This window comes from Nannobrachium achirus (genome assembly GCF_963921795.1).
Source record: "Nannobrachium achirus genome assembly, chromosome: 5".
NCBI classification, from domain to species: Eukaryota; Metazoa; Chordata; class Actinopteri; order Myctophiformes; family Myctophidae; genus Nannobrachium; species Nannobrachium achirus.
In genome coordinates, this window is record NC_137814.1 from 15,175,560 (window position 1) to 15,195,772 (window position 20,213).

At 44.1% G+C, this 20,213-nt stretch overlaps 1 protein-coding gene across 1 annotated transcript in view; it reads left to right on the forward strand.

Annotated features, from left to right (window-relative positions):
- pappa2 (pappalysin 2) overlaps positions 1 to 19,864 on the forward strand; it is a gene marked incomplete at both ends in the record, with an annotated part of 196,915 nt that extends 177,051 nt beyond the window's left edge. Inside the window, 2 exons of the mRNA XM_080725573.1 lie at positions 6,107 to 6,205; positions 19,727 to 19,864. Of these exons, the coding sequence (XP_080581699.1) occupies positions 6,107 to 6,205; positions 19,727 to 19,864 (237 nt within the window). The remainder of the gene's footprint in view (positions 1 to 6,106; positions 6,206 to 19,726) is intronic.
- Positions 19,865 to 20,213: the final 349 nt, after the last annotated feature.

Consider the following 20,213-nt stretch of genomic DNA (forward strand, 5'->3'; position numbering starts at 1 on the left):
CACCGAAACGGCGGGGAGAAAGTGAAACAGTATGGAATATTAACATTCTGTTTGATGCTTATTGTCACACAATCTGGGAACCCATCTGCAAAAGGAAAAAACAGTGCCCTCTGCTGTTGTTTTCCTTAAAATGTGCCTATAACAGGGGCTCCGGGACCCCTTGGGGGTCCTCAGAGTTACTACAGGGGGTCCTCCAAATCTTTGTGTGATAGAAACTTTTTTTCTCCTTTTTTATTTTAACCACTTAAATCCTATAGCGTCCATATTCTGAGAACTACAAGCTACAAGCTCACAGCGCGTCGCAAGGCGTTGTGAGCTTGTAGATCTGCTATTTTTGGCAAAGAGGTTTGGTGTAGAGGGAGGAAAAGAGCAGACTAAGTACAGAGTGAAAGGTTAAGTTTAAGTATTGACGGTTCATGTGGTTAAATATCTGGAAACACACATTTAGATGAACCCAAAAAACACTGATGATTGTGCTGTCAAACGATGAAACTAAAATATATGGTGTCTATAGGTTGTGGGGGTCCCTGCTTCATCTCTCTCTCAACTAAGGGGTCCTTGGCCTGAAAACATATTTAAGACCCCTGCTCTGCTGACAGATTCAGAAGCGCAGCTCGGAAACTGTTCTTGAGGGATTAATTGTCACATGGCTCCCAAGATCGTGTGCACCTAATTTGGTGAAGCATTGGTGAACAAAGGTGACATTTTTATCTAAATGAAATGCGTTGTGTTATTGAACCCTAGCTCCTTATGTGATTCATGTTTAGGGTCTATCAGATACCATTACTTGGACATTTAATTGGAAGCTAAATTATAAAAACAGCCTAGCTTGTAGACATTTAATTGGATGCCAAATTATAGGTATGGAATGTCATCAGTCGGTATGGCACATAATTATCGCATGACACACATAATTTGTAGTGATTTGTGTATGTTTTAAAAAGATCTACAGGAGTACTGTAGTAGAAAAAGTTTTGTTTTAGAGAAACTGGCGGAAAATCTACAGAACGTGTTCAAATTTGTTTTTTATGTGGCCACACACACCAGTTCATTAAGTATGCCTGGTTGTCAGGTGGGTGGTGACCCAGCTGAAGTTAGCCACACCCACAGTGTTGGGTGAATGGTAAAAGGGAAGGGGATGAGTTTACGATGTCATTTAATCTGTGTTTTTCGACTGGGCCTTTTGAGGCCCAGTCTTTCAGCTTTCAGGAAGTAACCAAACATACACAGGGAAGACAAATCTGCACATTATAACCACACCTGGGGGTCTATTAGAGTAATGTCAACTCCATAGACACATACAAAACAGAAAAAGTACAAAAATATGGCACCACTTCTTTAAAGATTAGTTTTTTGGGGGGCTTTTATGCCTTTATTGATAGGACAGTAGACTGACAGGAAAAGGGGGTAGAGATGGGGGAGTGACATGCGGCAAAGGTCGTCCGGATCGGGATTCAAACTGGCGACACCGCCAGGCATCCATGCCTATGTGGCAATGCCCAAGTGGTATGCGCCTGGACCAGTAGGCCAGCAGGCGCCCCCCATCAAATCTTGTTAACCACAAAAGAGTGTGGCCTAAACAGGGAGTTGCTTCATGATCCAAAGAATCCAGGAAAGGTTAATTGTAGGCCTACAACCTGTATGTTTCAAGAGTTCTATTGTAGATGTTGGTTGTAGTTTAGTTTAACCTGACTTTCGCCAGATGGTGGCAGCATTGCTTATGCATTGCTTTACCATCTGGGCTCGCTCCAGCACAGTTGATAACACTCGTAAAGTCCCGGGCCAGACCAATCAGCGGCAGCTATGGGCGGGCTCTGAGCGGCTCTGAGCCAATAGAGTCTGATTGCAGACCACGTGGAAACCCAGGAGGCGGATTCTGGGTGCAACGTCATGCAGACAGGCCAATATGAGTGGTTGGAGTTGGCACGGCCATATCCAATCACCTGCTTTAGAATTTGAAAAAATGGCCCGCCCCTTACATCGGTTGTGCTGGACCGAGCCCAGATGGTAAAGCAGAGCGTTATGCAGGCATACGCAATGCTGCAAACCATCTGGCGAAAGTCAGGTTAAGTTTAGTTAGGTTTAAGGCCAAAACCTAAGCAGGTTGGTAGTGTCTCTTGGCCTGCTTGCAGGGTGCATTAAACAGTTTGTCACTCATCAGTCGGTTTGTGAGATTAGCTCAGCACACACACACTAAGGCATTCACCAAATATTAGAATATTCGAATATCAAAGTCACTATTCGACGTTGTTCACCGAAGTCGAATATTCTCTTTTTTTTTCTCTCTCTTTAAAAAATGCATACTTTATAAAATTTGGCTAGATAGGAAGTCATACGAATGAGTTGTCAATGCCCCTGGTGGATGAATGTGTTAATGCTCTATACCAGGGGTTCTCTGACAGTTATTAATTATAATAACCCCCCAAATAAACATATTTGAACTGGGGACCCCCACCCTGACAAGCACTTGGAATTGTAGGTATTACATTTAATGTGACTCGGTTCCGCTGATAAATATTGTGAAAATAGCAGATCGGCTATTTTCACAATGTTCGCCTCTTGCTCACTTAATATTTGACAGTTTGGCCAGTCCTGTCGAATATTCGACTATTTGAATACTTTGAGGTCGAATAATTAGAATACGAAAAATCACTATTCGTGAATGCCCTAACACACACACACACACACACGCACGCACACACGCACACGCACACATTATCTCCGCCCCTGGCCTTCAGCCTAGCCGCAGAGACAATTAACCTCACCACGTACCTTTTATGAGTGAGGTACGTGTGGAGACGACTGGGGCTGATTAAACCCCCCTAGTCAGGGACGTGCAGAGAATGTTTGGACAAGGCAATTATCTTGAACGCTGCCTTTAGGTATAGAGGGTATGCGCATGCATAAAGTGAATGGCAATTTGAGTGGCACATCGAGTGGCAAAGTGAGTGGCAAAGTGAGTTTAACGCCATTTAGCGTTGTTTAATGCAATCAGATAGGACTTTTCTGTTTGGATGTATGGGCTGTCAAGACCAGAAAGTCATTTTTTGCCATTCAGTAGGCGTTCCCGCATACCGGTAACTCCCTGGTATGATGATGATGTCACGCACATACCCTCTATAGCATGGAAAGATGGCATTTGCATTTCTTTCACCATCGTAAAAACTGCATTCGTGGTCTGGAGAGGGCACTTTTTTACACACGGATAAAAGGGCAGGGGCTCGAGCCCCCTTTGGTGTCTATGTGTGTCCACGGGCCTGCTCCCAGTAGGCCTGTGTGTGTCTCTGCCTGTCAGAGACTCAGTTAGGGAGATAATGGATGTCCCAGTTAAACCCACAATTAACCTGGAGCTCGCATAATAACCTCATTTTGCTGTTGCATTGTGATGGACTCTCCAGTAAGGACATTCATCTCTGACCTTTTAGAATGATTTCAATGGGAATAGTTAATAGAGCTAATTAAGCTTAAAATGAACCCTAAACTCAGAATGAGCATTTGTGAATGGAAACGGGTCAGACAATAAATGTGAATAGATTATGACGTTCTGGGTCCATATCGTCCTCCAATTTAACACTTTGCCCTGCCGCTTAACGTCCGTTAGCCTACAAAACAAACCGGTTGTTTGTTACACACGGAGTGACATGGACCGTGTGTAAATTCCTCCCATTTTCACCTCCCGGAGTCAAGCCATCCATGGCTAACCCTTCCTCATCACACGGTGTTGCGTTCCAAAAGTGTCCGATCTACAAGCTCACAGCAGCTCGCATCCGCGTCTCCGCACCGCGTTGTGAGCTTGCAGATCGGCCACCTTCCAGAGGACGCTGAAACTTGCAGGATGAGCACTGTGCAGACAGACGTGCAGTGCTCAGGTTTGGTCTGAACAAATCAGCCCGATCAACTCATGCGACCATCGCTAATTCGAATGACACCCGCAAAATGGAAACATGCTAAATTTGCTTTGTCTTAATGCGTATTTCTAATAATTCGCTTCCCTAATTCGAATATGTTTATGGAAACATGGCTATATAGCCACTGGCAACAAACTGCTATAAGCCCCCCCCCCCCCCCCCCCCCCCAGTCAAATCAGGCACGTGAACCAGAAGGAAGTGACTAGCACTAGAAGGAACCATGACAAAGGAAAACGACTGGCCATCCTCATGCTCCCCGGGAGGATGAACCCTATGGCCTTTCCTCTATCGCCACCCATAGGCTAAAAAAATCCATTTGCACACAAGATACCTTGTTGCGAGCTTGTACATCGGCTATTTTATATACTTTTTTTATTCATGGAATTTCTTTTTGTTTGTCTGTTTGTTTTAAAATGTATATGTTGCAGTTAGTTTGGGTAACTCCTAGCCTAGCTCAGCTGTGTTTAGCCATTAGCTTAATATGCCTAACCCTATCCTCAGTAAAACAATGCCTAACCCTAACCTCCGTGGGGTGAGGTGCTATCATTCCTGCCGATGCAACGTTGCCGTTGTTGTGGATCAAAGCGTTCTGCTTGCTCCGCCCCGCAACGAACGCTCCTGTTCTCAATCTAACTGAATCTCAAACTAACTGTGACATATACATGTGTAACGGAGGTGATGCGAACCTCCCAAACTAGGTTTTGAACCCGGGCCTCCCGCGTGAAAGTCCAATATCTTAACCATCACTCCAAAGGGATATCCCTATGGAACGAGGGAGATACTAGACTTTTTTAGGCTTCAGGCTGGGGCTGCGACTCTCTCCGCCACACATGTATAATTTTTAAATCATGAAAAAGGAAATCTTTGGAAATGTAGTCGTGACCCATAAAAATTGGTCCGTGACCCACAAATGGGTTTGGGCTCCGACCCACTGTTTGGGAAACAGTGCCCTAAGGCCTCGAGTCGTTTCTCCTAGTTGGGTGTGAGGAGCAGCGCGGCCTCAAGGGGGAGCTAGTGGAACTTTTAGACAGGATAAATCATAAATCGCTAAGCACACAAACGTATTGTCACTGTCAGTGAGTAAAGCCCTGCTTCATCACACAAGGCGCCGCGAGGCGTTGTGTGCTTGTAGATCGGCTGTTTTCACTAGTTTAAATCATTTTAAAAATGATAAATAGAAAACAAATGGTTTCGGACATACAAGATTTCCACCCGACAACGACGATATCAGACATAAGGCCTAATTGGAAGATTTACCTAAAGATATTCAATGATTTGTCCCCGTGGTTCATGGTGTAATTACTGGAAAAGCATTTAGTCAGAAACAGAGCGATTAAATAGATTTATTTACGGCATGGCAGGTTAGCTGGGAAAGGAGAAGGGATTCTTGGACCAGAGAACTCTTTGAAGTGAGCAAAAACCTCTGTAGAAATCTTCCCAGCAGCTGCTTTCTTCCCCTGCGCTGAGAGTTCAGGTAGAAGCTTAAGCCTTTGAAATGACTCCATCGGGCCGCAGGGGAAAGCCAAAAGTATCTTTGGCACTCACCCCTTATTTTTGTATTGTTGGCACATCAGGGAAGCCCTCAAGGTTAGAGAATGTTAAAAAGCATTTGCTTTTTTTCATTATGACGCAGGAGATTTTTATGCAACCTGAATTCGACAATTTGCGTGCCACTACAGAGTTTGACTCCCTCCCTGACCAAAGTATTTCTGAAACTGTTTGCGAAAATTGACGTCATCTGGTTTTCCGAAGCAATGTGAACACCTAACGCGCTAACAATCCTGACCAGTTTGCTGTTTCTGTCTGTCTCCTATCTACCCTACTTCAACACTAATGTATCATATTGTATGCATGCACAACACTATATTGTCCTGCATTGCATTTCTTTTTCATTTGCACTTTGTTTTGATTGGAAAAGTGTGAATATTGTATTCTCTCTCTCTCTTTTTTTAAGAAGAATAATGGGATGCAACTCTGAATGAGCGGTGCCATGGCATTGGTCCGAAGGTTCATTAGTCCGAAGGTTCATTAGTCCGAATTTGTTAAGAATACTATGCCTAACTCTAACCCTAACCCTAACCTTAACCTCAATAACCCTAACTAAATTCGGAATAATGAACCTTCGGACTTATGGGCAGTCCCCGAATGAGCAGATATTTGGGAATGAACTTGTGCTGTTTCTGTGTTTCTTTGTTTAGCCATTTGGAGCAGACGGTTGGTGCGACACCATCAACAACCGCGCCTACTGCCAGTATGACGGAGGAGACTGCTGTCCATCTACGCTCTCCACTAGAAAGGTGAAGTCTTCCACTGACATGCATTACCAACACGTTCTCACCCCAAGGCCACAGCTGCCTGACTCCCTGTCAAGTCCCCCACTGCTTCCAGTGGGGGACGCCTCGGGTATGCCCAATGCGCCCAGACACAGTCTTTTCTACAGTTGCTCCCTCTAGCTGTCAGGTCCAGAATCGCAAGTAAAAAAAAAAAAAGGAAATCCCAGAGTAGGATTTTAAACCATTACCTTGGGTTTCCCAGCCACCCGACTCTACTGCTCACGCCACAGGAACCGCGACGGAGGCGCGCCTTTTCAGGCGACCTTGAGCCCTGCGAGACACCGTCGAGCGAGCGGTGCGAAGGTCGCATGAGCCGACTCAGCGTCATAACCGAGTTATGTGCCGTTATGGACAGAATAGTAAATTAGTCCCCCAGTATCCATGTTGTCAAAGATAACAGCCGCTCGGTAGCTCAGTAAGTAGAGCAAGGTGGCCACTATCACCAATAAGGTCTGGTTTTTCCTCCCACTCAGGGGAGATAACTATTCGAGTCAACATGTGCGCATGCGCATTAACTCTCTCCCTGCACGTCTCAGAATAGACGCCGAAAGCATCCCAGCGCGCTTCAGGCATGACGCTGAAAGCGAGTCCAAAGCGTGTCAAGGGTGAGACGCATTGGGGGAGAGAAAGGGTTGTTATCTTACTAGCAGCATAGACCCAAGAACCCACAAATTGTTTTCAAACCTCTATTCTACTTTCTCCTGACTTTCTTTCCTTCTTCAATCCTCTTGTGTGGTCTGGCCAGAGTCGTATACTCCTAAAGATATTCCAGCTGTAGACTGCACCTAATCTGAATGATTGAATCATGGTTTTTGAAAGAAAGGCTTCTGCCTTAACCACTTAAACCAAGGGTCTTCAACAGGGGGTCCGGGACCCCTAGGGGGTCCTCAGAGTTACTCCAAATCGTTGTGTGATAGAAACTTTTTTCTCTTTTTTATATTAAACACTTGAACCCTAGCATCCATATTCTGAACTTTAGACAAACATAGCAGATTTACAAGCTCACAAAGCCTTGCACTGCAAGACTTTGTGAGCTTGTAGATCGGCTATTTTCGGCAAACAGGTTTGGTGTAGTGAGGGAAAAGAGCAGACTAAGTACGGAGTGAAAGGTCAAGTTTAGTAAGTATTGACATTAACATGAATCCAAAAAACACTGATGATTGTGCTGTCAAAAGATGAAACTATATGGAATCTAATCTATTAACAGGTTGTGGGGGTCCCTGCCTCTTCTCTCTCTCAACTAAGGGGTCCCATGCAGGCCTGAAAACGTTGAAGACCCCTGACTTAATCCATTGAACCCCGACGAGCTTGTCGATCAGCTATTGTCAGTGGAAGCTTTCCCCACAACAACAGAAAACAGAAAAGACACTAGCATTGAGCCCTGAGGGACACCCGGATACCCATATGGGGTTCATGTGGTTAAAAAAAAAAGAAAGGTCGGCAGAGGCTTGCAAAAGGCAAGTGCGTGTGCCTCCATCGATGGAGACGGGAGCCTATAAAAGCGCGCGATCCAAAAGCACTCCCCAGCCAGCGCGGCAGTGGCGTCAGTTCAGCAAAAGCTAGGGTATGGCAAAGATGGGAGTCCTCATGGAAAATAAGCATTACATTTTGTATAACACAGTTCTATTGTGAAAATAGCAGATCTACATGCTCACAACGCCTCGCGCTGCGAGGCGTTGTGAGCATGTAGATCGGCTATTTTCACAATGTCTAAAAAGTTTTGACAGTTTTTTTTACAGAGGTTTCTACGGTTTCTTGGGCTGGATATGGCAGCCTGGAATGGTGCAGCTAAACTTGGCATGTTAGTAAACGTGCCACAATTAACAATAATGCATTGCACCTGTATAGCTGACCTGTGGAACCTGGGAATATACCATTTTGTCAAGGAGAATACAAGTGGGGAGAATATAATTATAATACCTTGTTAAAGTGATCATGTTGTGATCAGCTGCCATACCCTGACCCAGGGTATGGCAGCTGCATACCCCTGCCATACCCAATTGACGCCACTGTCGCGCGGTGAAAGAAGCGGGTCCATTTGGGTCAGTTTTTTTTATTACACTCTCACGAGTTGCATAAACACAGATTATTATTTATTTTACCGTAGGAGAAATCCCTCTCTCTTTGGGCACGAGGTCTGCACCGCAGTGCAGGAGACTTGGGACTAAGCAAACAAACACAGGGCCCTGCTTCTCCCCTTGCTTTTCTCCTGTTAATGACCGTACCCATTTAGCCTCCCCTCATCTCTACGCAGAAAAACAACTGAGGGGACCTGTGTCCTCAAGTCTTTCCACCAGAAGGGCAAATAAACAGGTTTTCAGCAAACCCCCACCCCACCCCACCCCACACACACACCACCCACCACCCACCACCACCACCCACTGCCACCTCTCTCACCTCTCTCTGCCGCCGAGCTTATACGCTGGATTCATGCTTCGTTGCATGACACCGTGCAAAACGACGTTTATCATCAAACCTTTTCTCCAGATCTTTGTGTGATTTGTTTCTTTTTTGAATCTGAATAAGGAACAAGAGGTTTGGTGTGGAGGGAAAAAAAAAGAGACGGACCAAGTACAGGTTTTGACTGGGTTGGAGGGGATAACTTTCAACTTTCGGCCAAATCAAGTTGGGCTCCCATTGACTTTCTATACAGGAGGAAAATACCCAGAAACACTTTTTTTTTCTGGGTATTTAAAGGAGCTATAGTCAACTTTTTCTTCAAAAAACGGATGCTAAAATCAAAGATATTTTATTAAAAAAAATATGCTTCATATGTGTTTCTGTTCAAAAATGTCCACAAAAAGCGTAAAATAATGATAAAATAATAATTTTGGCCTCTGTCAGACCGACACTTTGTTTACATCCTAGTCTATTCTTTGATATGGATTGATCATTATTTTACGCTTTTTGTGGACATTTTTGAACAGAAACACATGAAGGATATTTTTTTATAAAATATTTTCGAACATTATTTCTAATTTAGCATCCGTTTTTCAAGAAAAAGTTGACAATAGCTCCTTTAAGTAGGATGTGAGGTGTCTAACTAGGGGTTTGTCATGATGCTGAATCCATTGCAAGCAATTTTTTTCCTCCTGTATAGAAAGTCGATGGGAGCCCAACTTGATTTGGCCGTTGTGGCGACCCTGAAGGTCGCTGACTCGGGCGCCCTAGCTAAATCATTAGAGCAAGCCCTGGGCTACAAAAAATGTGGCACTTTTAGACTGATTAGCGCAAAAAAAAAGAACCTTGCACAACAGTCTGTAAAGAGCTAGAGCTGGCGCGTTGTGAAAACGGGAGGAATTTACACAGAGTTCAGACGGTTTGTTTTGTGGGCTAATACAATGGACCAGAACGTCATCATGTATTCGTATTTATTGGTTGACCCGTTTCCATTCACTAATGCGCATTTAGTTTATTCGATAAAGCCTCAAAATCCACCTCCTCCAAGCGGATAAAAGTTTTTGCGGATAATGAAAGTTTATTCGAATTTTGAAGTGTTTCCATAAAAAGATTTTTGCGCAAAACCCTTAATGCGCATTAACAGGCTTTATGGAAACGCAACTACTGAGATGAAGCAGGGACCCCCCCCCCCCCCCCCCCCCCTACTTCATGTTGTATAGAATTGAGTTGCAGATTACTTTTTCTCATTCCTATCCACAACTTTCCAACGTCCCATCGTGCATTGCGCAGAAGTTGTAGGGAGCTTCCGGCGCCGCAAGCAACCGAGTGTGATCTACAAGCTCACAACGGTTGCATCTGCGACGCGACGTGAGCTTGTATGTCTGCTGTTAACCGGAAGTGTCCTACAGATAATGCTCCAGTAGATTTTTGCGGAAACAGGTGGATACAATCCCAAGTGCTCTTCGGTACATTCCTACAGTCTGCAGCCCTCTCGCTTCATATTGCTTGTAGATGGATACAGGGACGTGCTGGCCATTGGGAAAAGTGGGACAACTCCCGAACGGCCGGTTCATTCCCGGCCGGTCCAGGCCGGCCATTAGGAAAAAAATAAAAATAAAATGTCGGCCTTCGTTCCATTTTGGGGGCTGGGCGGCCAACAAAGTAAATCGCCACTGTCGGGCAGAAACCTTGTATCTCCAAGTTTCAAATTTGTAGATATCTTCGCAAAGCAAAGCCCTGCTTCATCATACAAGGCCGTCGCACAAAAGCAGTGAAAACAGCAGATACAAGCACACAACGTTGTGTGCTTGTAGATCAGCTGTTTTCACTAGTTTAAATATTTTTTTTAAATGATAAATACAAAACAAACATGCAAGGTTTCCACCCAACAACGACAAAATATAACTCATGTAATTGGCCCACTGGCTTGACACTTGTCGTGATCTGAAAATGAAATGGCAAATCTTTGAGTAGCAGCAGCGCTATAGAGAGAGATCTCTCTCTCTATAGCGCGCAATGAGGGCCTCTCCAACTCTTTTTCCCGGGCTGAATCAGGGGCCCAGCATGTCCCTGGATGGATACATAAATATATGATACGAGGCCCAACAATACCAGGTCTAAAGTACGTTTGTAACGTTGCAATTACTTTACTCCTTACTGTATTTTCCTTTATTTATTTATTTTAGTTTTTTTATTTTTATATATTTCGGGAGATGGTCCCAGTAGATCCCATCATCCAGAGGTGTGAAGTAACTAAGTACTTTTACTCAAGTACTGTACTTAAGTACACTTTTGAGTTATTTGTACTTTACTTGAGTATTTTCCAATTTACAATACTTTTACTTCTACTCCACTACATCTCAGATCCAAATATTGTACTTTTACTCCACTACATTTATTTGAAAACTTTACTAGTTACTTTTCAGATATACATTGTAATATTATAAAAGATACATAAATCACTTTAGCCCTATTTTAAACCTAGGCTGTTTGAAAATAGCCGATCTACAAGCGGTCTGACGCGGTGTGAGCTTGTAGATCTGCTATTTTCAAACATGTTGTACTTTTACTTTTGGTACTTTAAGTACATTTTGTTGCCAACACTTTCATACTTTTGCTCGAGTACATTTTGAATTCCGGACATTTACTTGTAACGTACATCTGCATTGCAGTATTGATACTTTTACATTAAAGGGGAACTCCACCACTTTTCAACCTATGTTCATATAATTGGTCCTCACTCAAAAATAGCTTTTTCCTTTTTTTTTTTCTTTTTTTTTCAGAGGAGGGCTGTGGCATCATCGATTGCCAATCGAGCTTATAGAAACTGCAGGCTTCCTATTCCTGAAAAGTTGCAATTTTAAAGTGGAAGCCATTGTTCTCGCGATAATAAAAATCGAAATATTTTTTTCAAAAATATTGATAAAATTTTTTTGGGGGAAAATGATGATGTCACAAGACGATGGATTCTGAACTTCCCACAGCTCTTCTAGGAGACTTGGACTGCGTAGGAAAAAAATTGTGATATTTTATCATGAACATTAGTCAGGACCTATTATATGAAGACAGGTTGAAAAGTGGTGAACTACTCCTTTAAGTAAAAAAATGTGAGTGCTTTTTTTTTACCACCACTGCCATCATCATTATCACATCACACTCCCAACAGAACATGTATGTTTTTAATATGCTTCCGTTGGTTCACACATGTGGCCGGCTTCCTCCGGACCTCCACTTACATCCTGGTTGACTGCCACGGCCAGGGGCGTCGCACCAAATTCTGGGCCCTGGGTACAAGGATTCACTGCGGGGCCCCTGTGCTTTAACTATTGAAAAATAGCAGATATACAAGCTCACAGCGCGGCACCGAGTGCCGCGCTGCGAGCTTGTAGATCTGCTATTTTTTGAAAAATCATGAAAATCGTTGAATATTATTTCAAATCCTTCTGAGGTTTTTTGAAAAACCTATGTTTCTATGTCAGTGGAGCTCAAACCTTTTCATGTGAAGGACCCCCAAAATGGTATGTATTTGGCCACGGAACCCCATCTCAAAATATTGAGTTCCAGGGACCCCCCCAGAAGCAAAATTTGAGTTACAAATGTTCGCTTAAAAAATACATAATATTCAAAGATTTGCACACATTTTCATGACTTTTCAAAAATAGCAGATATACAAGCTCGCAGCGCGGCACTGTGAGCTTGTATATCTGCTATTGTTCAATAGCTAAAGTATAAAATAATTAAGGCCCCTCCACCACCTTGGGCCCTAGTAACTCAGTCCCACTTTCCTACCCCTTGTGACGCCCCTGGCCACGGCGGCCACATGCTCGCGGCTCACGCTCACGCTGCTGTGCCTCATAACAAGTGTGTTGCTGGCCTGCAGGCGGCTATAGCTGCCTCCCAGGGGCGTTGCACCAAATTCTGGGCCCTGGGTACAAGGATTCACTGTGGGCCCCCCATGAATGTTCTTCATGGGGGGGGATGGGATGGGGTTCAACCCATTTAGACTGGGAACTGGGAATATTTTGTGCTTTAACTATTGAAAAATAGCAGATATACAAGCTTGTGAGTGCCACGCTGCGAGCTTGTATATCTGCTATTTTAGAAAAATCGTGAAAATTTGTTTTTTTTTTGTTTTCTTTTTTTTTTTAAAGCTATGTTTCTATGTCAGTGGTGCTCAAACTTTTTTCATGTGAAGGACCCCCAAAATGATATGTATTTGGCCACGGACCCCCATCTCAGAACATTTAGTGCCAGGGACCCCCCTTGTGAGCTTGTATCTGCTATTTACAAATAGCTAAAGTATAAAATAATTAAGGCCCCTCCACCTTGGGCCCTGGTAACTCAGTCCCACTCTCCCCCCCCCCCCCCCCCCCCCCCCCCCCCCGTTGTGACGCCCATGCTGCCTCCCCTTGGGGGCCCTGTGCTTGTCCCACCGCGGCACACCATGAGTCACAGCGAAATGCAACAGGCAGCTTCCTTCCTAAAGTGAGCTCAATGGGACCGGAGTAGCCGTCATAATAAATGGGCTGCCAGGCCAGTTTTTTTCTTTTTCTTTATGGGAGCAGGGTTAGGTGGCAGCCAGGGAGGGGCCAGGCTGCGTTGCCATGTCTGCTTATAGTAAAGTACTTTTAGGCTTGTTTCTTTCTGCACACCAGGGGTCTTCAACGTTTTCATATATACCATACAGTTTCATTGTTTGACAGCACAATCATCAGTGTATTTTAGATTAATGTAAAATTTGTGTTTTCAGATATTTAACCACTTGAGCCGTCATTACCTAATAAACATGACCCTTCACTCTGTACTTGGTCTGACTCTTTGCCGGTCTATCTGTGTGCCTTTATTGATAGTACACAATAGAGAAAGAAAGAGAGCCAGGAAGCAGGGACAGATACATGAGGAGTAGTCTCGCGTGGCCAGACTGTTGACTCTGCGATTTGGAAATGCTCCCGTCATTAGCGTAATTTGTATAGGGTTTTATAAACCCAAGGGCCCCCCCCCTACTGGCGACAGTGTCAAGGTTTTTTCTTAAATAAATTTAGTTTTCTATATTAAATAAAAATAGACGCTCTACATATAAATGAATAGGCTATTATATGTATTTTGTCATTTCCAATTTATTAGAGGTCTCTAATCTCCTAATATATGGGGCCCCCTCACAGCAGTACAGGGCCCTTTTTATCTGAAAACCCATGCGGAATAAGGTCTGGGGGCATCGTAAGAAGAACGATGAGTAACCGGTTAAAGCGGAAGTGAAGCCTCCTCGTCGCTTCCGTTTCCGTCTCACATCACGCACATTTATCATTATATAAATAAAAATCATCTAAACATGTTTAGCTTGCTGCTTAGCAGAAATTACATTTTAAAATATATTTTCTTGAACGGTAATGCCTGTTTCCATTACTCGCCGTTCGGGAAATGTGTAGTTCCAGACTCTATATAGCATTCAGAGATTGTGGAATAGTTGTCTGGCAACGCGAGACTACATGAGGAGTGACACACAACAAACTGAAACCACTGTGAGAGGCAGCATCCTGACTGCCACGGCAGAGGAGCCCCCACCTGGAGAGAGGCAGGCGAGTTTACTTTCTGCAGGGTGAAAACGGGATAACCAAGCCCCAAACTAATTTTTGAAGCTTGTGATTGGCTGAACCGGAGGTAGGGAGCGCTCCATTGTGTTCACTTGGATCAGAGGTCACATATTGGTGAGGTGTCACCTAAACCTAACCTTAACCCTGACCTCAGTAAAACTAACGCTGGTGAATGCTAACCTGCCGACGCCGGTGACAGGGACGTGCTGGACCCCTGATTCAGCCCGGGAAAAAGACTTGGAGAGGCCCTCATTGCGCGTTATAGAGAGAGATCTCTCTCCATAGCGCTGCTGCTACTCAAAGATTTGCCATTTCAGATCATGACAAAAGTGACAAGCTAGTGGGCCAATTACATGAGTTACATTTTGTCGTTGTCGGGTGGAAACCTTGTATGTCCAAAAGTATACTTAAATCTGCTGTTTAAATCTGCTGTTTTCACTACTTTTGTGCGACGGCCTTGTATGATGAAGTAGGGCTTTGCTTTGCGAAAAAAATTACAAATTTGAAACTTGGAGATACAAGGTTTCTGCCCCGACAGTGACGATTTACTTTGTTGGCCGCCCAGCCGAAATGGAACAAAGGCCAACATTTTATTTTTTATTTTTTTCCTAATGGCCGGCCTGGACCGGCCGGGAATGAACCGGCCGTTCGGGAGTTGTCCCGCTTTTCTCAATGGCCAGCACGTCCCTGGCCGGTGAGTAGCTATAACCTGCCGATGCTGGTGAATGCTAAGACGGCGCGCCTCCGTCATCTCCACCGAAAACAAGTCCTCTATCCCGTTTTCACCCTACAGAAAGTAAACTTGCGAGAGGGAGGGCAGAGGAACCCCCACCAGAGGAGCCCCCAATGAGAGGGAGGGAGGGAAAACATATAGTGCAGCGTAGTAGGTTACGTGTTTCCACAAGTCCTGGGGAAATCTTTGCTCTTTGAGCTCGTATTTACTTGGGTCTAGAAAATCTTTTTTTTTTTTTTACACTGACCCAGATGTTTTCTTTGCTGGTTCAGTATGGAAAGGGGTGGGGGGGGTGGGGGGGGGGGGGATAAATAAACGAAAGAAGAGCAGTTCTGTGCGAACACAAGAACACTCGTCCGAAAATACACCTCGCCCCATGGCCAAATCCGGCCACCTCGGAACGGTCCCCACCAGGTATTCTTAAATGTAACCTCAATGTTACCCTCAGTAAAACTATGCCTAAAAACCTATTCCCTAAACATAACCTCAGTAAAACAATGCCTAAAAAAAAACCTATTCCCTAAACGTAACCTCAGTTAAACTATGCCTACAAACCTATTCCCTAGACGTAACCTCAGTAAAACAATGCCTAAAAAACCTATTCCCTAAACGTAACCTCAGTAAAACTATGCCTAAAAACCTATTCCCTAAACGTAACCTCAGTAAAACAATGCCTAAAAACCTATTCCCTAAACGTAACCTCAGTAAAACAATGCCTAAAAACCTATTCCCTAAACGTAACCTCAGTTAAACTATGCCTACAAACCTATTCCCTAAACGTAACCTCAGTAAAACTATGCTTAAAAACCTATTCCCTAAACGAACCTATTCCCTAAACGTAACCTCAGTAAAACTATGCCTAAGAACCTATTCCCTAAACGTAACCTCAGTGTAAAACTATGCTAAGAACCTATTCCCTAAACTATGCCTACAAACCTATTCCCTAAACGTAACCTCAGTAAAACAATGCCTAAAAACCTATTCCCTAAACGTAACCTCAGTAAAACAATGCCTAAAAACCTATTCCCTAAACGTAACCTCAGTAAAACAATGCCTAAAAACCTATTCCCTAAACGTAACCTCAGTGAAACTATGCCTAAAAAACTATTCCTTAACTTGACCTCAACAAAACAATACCTAAACCAATAGCCTTATTCATTCATTTTAGTAGCCGGGGATCCAGTCACCAAAATGGGAGAGGACCTGTGATGTTCTGCCGCACTTTTATTTCTGTTTTATCAACCCTATTCCTTGAGCTTTTGGGCATGTGGATCCCCGACTATAGTGTGTTTTTTCTTTTTTTTTAAGAGTGCGAGGCATTTTGTATTTAAGTTTGCTCTTGTAATACAAGTTCACATAAATCAGAGGCAACTCTCTTCTCTTCCTGCTGGGATGGAACCAGACCAGCAGACCTCTCCATACTTTGGAGAGCTAGTATAGTCTTTGAATAATTAAGAGTTTGTTCCAGTGACAGATAAATCAGCTGGACTGAAGTAGCTCACATTATTTGAACCGGTTGTCCCCCTCTATTCTTCACCCTGTATCTGGACCTGTATCAGATGGTGCTGGAGGGATACCTACTGTTTTGATTTATAGAGAACGTTGTAGTGATGAAAGATACACAGACGAGGGAAGATATATCAGAGCAGGGTAGATGTGTTGACAGAAAAAGAGATCCTGACCGTCTATGAAAAGAGATCATTGTTTTTTTTTTTTTTCCATTTGTTAACTGGACAGGACAGAAGGATTGGTTTCTGTAGAATTAGAATAGATCAAGCTTTCCCAAATCTTCAACATACATGAACCACTTTAGCCCTATTTTATACCTTGTCTATTTAAAAATGGCCGATCTACAAGCTCACAGGCTATTTTCAAACATTTAGTACTTTTACTTTTCGTACTTCTACATTTCGATGCCAATACCTTCATACTTTTACACAAGTACATTTTGAATTCTGGACATTTACTTGTAATGGAGTACATCTAACAGTGCAGTATTGATACTTTTACCAGAAGAACAAAATGTGAATACTTTTTCCCCTCCTCTGCTGGATTCTAAACCCAGGGTCTCCCGCAAAGGGAAACCAAAACACCTGCTGGGATATTGGGCTTCTGGCTGAATGTAGCCACAGTACTCAGCTATATTCACCTCCGCGTGACCTCCCAACACATCGGGAAACCTGATCCTGGAGGAGCACCCAATGTAACCACCTGGATTGGGGGGGGGGGGGGGATTCCCCTTTGCGTGAGCGGTAGATGTTTGTTTCCCCACGCGGGAGACCCAGGTTCGAGTCCAGGTGTTTATGCCTCGTCTGTTGCTACGAAGCGGTATCATGGAGTTAAAAAAATAAAATAATAATAATAACTTTGATGGGAGTACTACGTTTAGAGTGGGGTTGACTTTAGAATTAGTCTAGGTGTGCTTTTGGATCATGGTTTCCCCCGTTGGCTCAGTTTGTCTCGTTTGCACAAAGCCTGATCTTCCCCCCTTCTCTGTGTTTTTCAAATAAAATTTCGCGAAGCGGTGGTAAACAATGAAGCGGTTACTGTTCCAAAACACTCCAGAAAAACAGGCAAAACGACTTGGCTGTTGTTTCCTGCGAGGGGGGAAAAACAACCCGTCTCCCATCCAAGAGGTTGTTAGAAGTCAGCTAAAGGTGCAGTGTCGTTTGGCTCGCTCCGCACCTGCATCAATGAATCAACATCACGGAAACACTTAACACTTACTTAGGAAACATTTAATGGCCAGGCCAATGCACCTTTAATGGGACGGTTGGCATATCAAATGAAGCCCTCCCTCACATTCTAAGCCCTCTGGAACATGGACCACGTCCCCAATGAGTCCGCGTTACCTTCTCCATCATGTTCCTTTCGCCGCAAAGCCGAGTGAAATCAGCATAACCGATAACCTGCCTCCTCTGTCTTCATGCAACCCTTCTCTTTCCTTCTCCCTATCTCTCTCCCTCTTCTCCGTCTCACTCCATCTCTCTGCTTCCCTTGTTTCTTTCACCAATTTGCCCTTGTCCTCCCCTATCCATCTCTCTTTGTGTGTGTCCCACCCAGGGGTGTCACACGGGGGGGGGACTGAGTTGCTAGGGCCCAAGGTGGAGGGGCCCTAGTAACTTTAGCTATTGAAAAATAGCAGATATACAAGCTCACAGCACGGCACCGATTGCCACGCTGCGAGCTTGTAGATCTGCTATTTTTGAAAAGTCGTGAAAATGTGTGCAAATCTTCGAATATATGTCTTTTTTAAGCAAACATTTGTAACTCAAATTTTGCTTCTGGGCGGGTCCCTGGAACTAAATATTTTACGATGGGGGGTCCGTGGCCAAATACATATCATCTTGGGGGGGGGGGGGTCCTTGACATGAAAGAGTTTAAGCACCACTGACATGGAAACATAGGTTTCTTCTCTTGCACACATTTTCACGATTTTTCAATAGTCAACATTCATGGGGGCCCCGCAGTGAATCCTCGTACCCAGGGCTCAGAATTTGGTGTGACGCCCCTGGTCCCACCTCCCCTCCCGTCCCGTCCCGTCACCCTCCTCCTCTTCGCTCGCTCGCTCTCCCTCTCCCTCCCCTCCTTGCTCCTCTCCAGGAGTGAATGTTTACATTTCTTGCAACAGACTGCTTCACGGGGCACCAGAGTTTATTTTGCAACCTGTGGTGATGGCTCGCTTCCTAGACGAGACCTGGCAGCCTCCTCCTTGTTGATTCTTAACATGTGTTCATCCGTTCACCGTGTGGTTCTTCCCTGCCCTCCCCTCCCCCGCTCCCTCACTCCCCCCTCTCCCCCTCTCCCCCACCCCCCCTCAAGACGCTCAAGGTTTCTCGCCGTTTTCAAAGAGCCATGTTGAACCGCTTGACATCGTGCGCTTTATCGCCCCCCGGGGGGACGTTACGGCTCCCTTTGAAAAACTAGCGAGGAAATACAAAAGTCTACTAAGAGCACGCTCGAGTTACTAAGCAGTACTTACCCCTCAGTACACAAACAGTATGGAGTGGAAATGGCAAAGAAATCACTCACTTGCTGTTAGGTCAACGGGAGCAAATTCATTTTTTATTGTCCTTTCGCCGTTTTCTCGGAAAAAAACAACTGAAATAACTACTGCAATCGACTATTTGCTTCTCTCAATGACTCCGTCCCGTCTTTTTTTCTCAAGAATTAGATTTTATTTATTGTAAATATGAAATTCTCCCGGCTATCTAAACAGGGAGAATCCACGTGACTTTGATTTGATTCCCTGCGTGTTTGTCCACACTATATCAGAAAGAATTCCGTCAGTGGCGTGGTCATGTCAAACCTTTGTTTTTCTCCATAATCGATGCGTAGGAACCAGTGGTGGTGGTAAAAGTACTCAAATGTTTGACTTAAATAAAAGTATCATTCTGAAATTTTACTTTTACAAGTAAAAGTCCGGAAGTACCTAAAGTAAAACGTACTCATTATGCAGAGTGCCCCATTTCACAAGTTTTCAAATGTATAAAAATCCTTTGAAAATAGCAGATCTTCTAGCTCACAATGTGTCGCGTCGCGACACATTGTGAGCTTGTAGATCGTCTATTTTCACTTAGCCAGACAAAAAAGTACACTATTTGCCGCTGAGATGTAGTGGAGTAGAAGTACAGTAATAAGTATTTAAATTTGGACATACTGTACTCCTGTAAAGTGAAATTACAATTGTACATGAATTTACTTCGTTGCTTTCCAGCACCGAAAGCAGGGCCTGACCGCTGTTTGCTTGCTGATTGACAGGTCATCCAGTTTGGGGCGGACTGTGATCACGATGAGTGCACTTGCCGTGATCCGAGCGCCGAGGAGAACAAGAGCAAAGCCAAGCGTTTGGAAGAAGCAGGACTCGGGGAGGGAGCAGGCAGGCCAGGGCCGCTCTAAGGAGTTCAACACGTCCGGCCCAACCCACGGACTACACAGCAACCAACAATCAAAATGATCACATTCATTTAAAAAAAAAAAATCCAGATTAGGGCCAGTGTTGCCAGATGTACGGTAATTATCGTATTTGTACAATAATTTTACCCTCTGTATGATGTACGATCAATAATTCCAAAAATGCCTAAATGTACGATAATTTCGGCATATCACAAAAAAAGAGTGTGATTTTACTGAAATCCCTGGCTGCTGTTCTGGGATCCGGTTTGGCTTCTCAAAGTAAGTCAGGAAATCAGTCAAACTGACCCAAGATCTGTACTCTGAGGCATTAAAAACACCGGTCGCGTCTTTC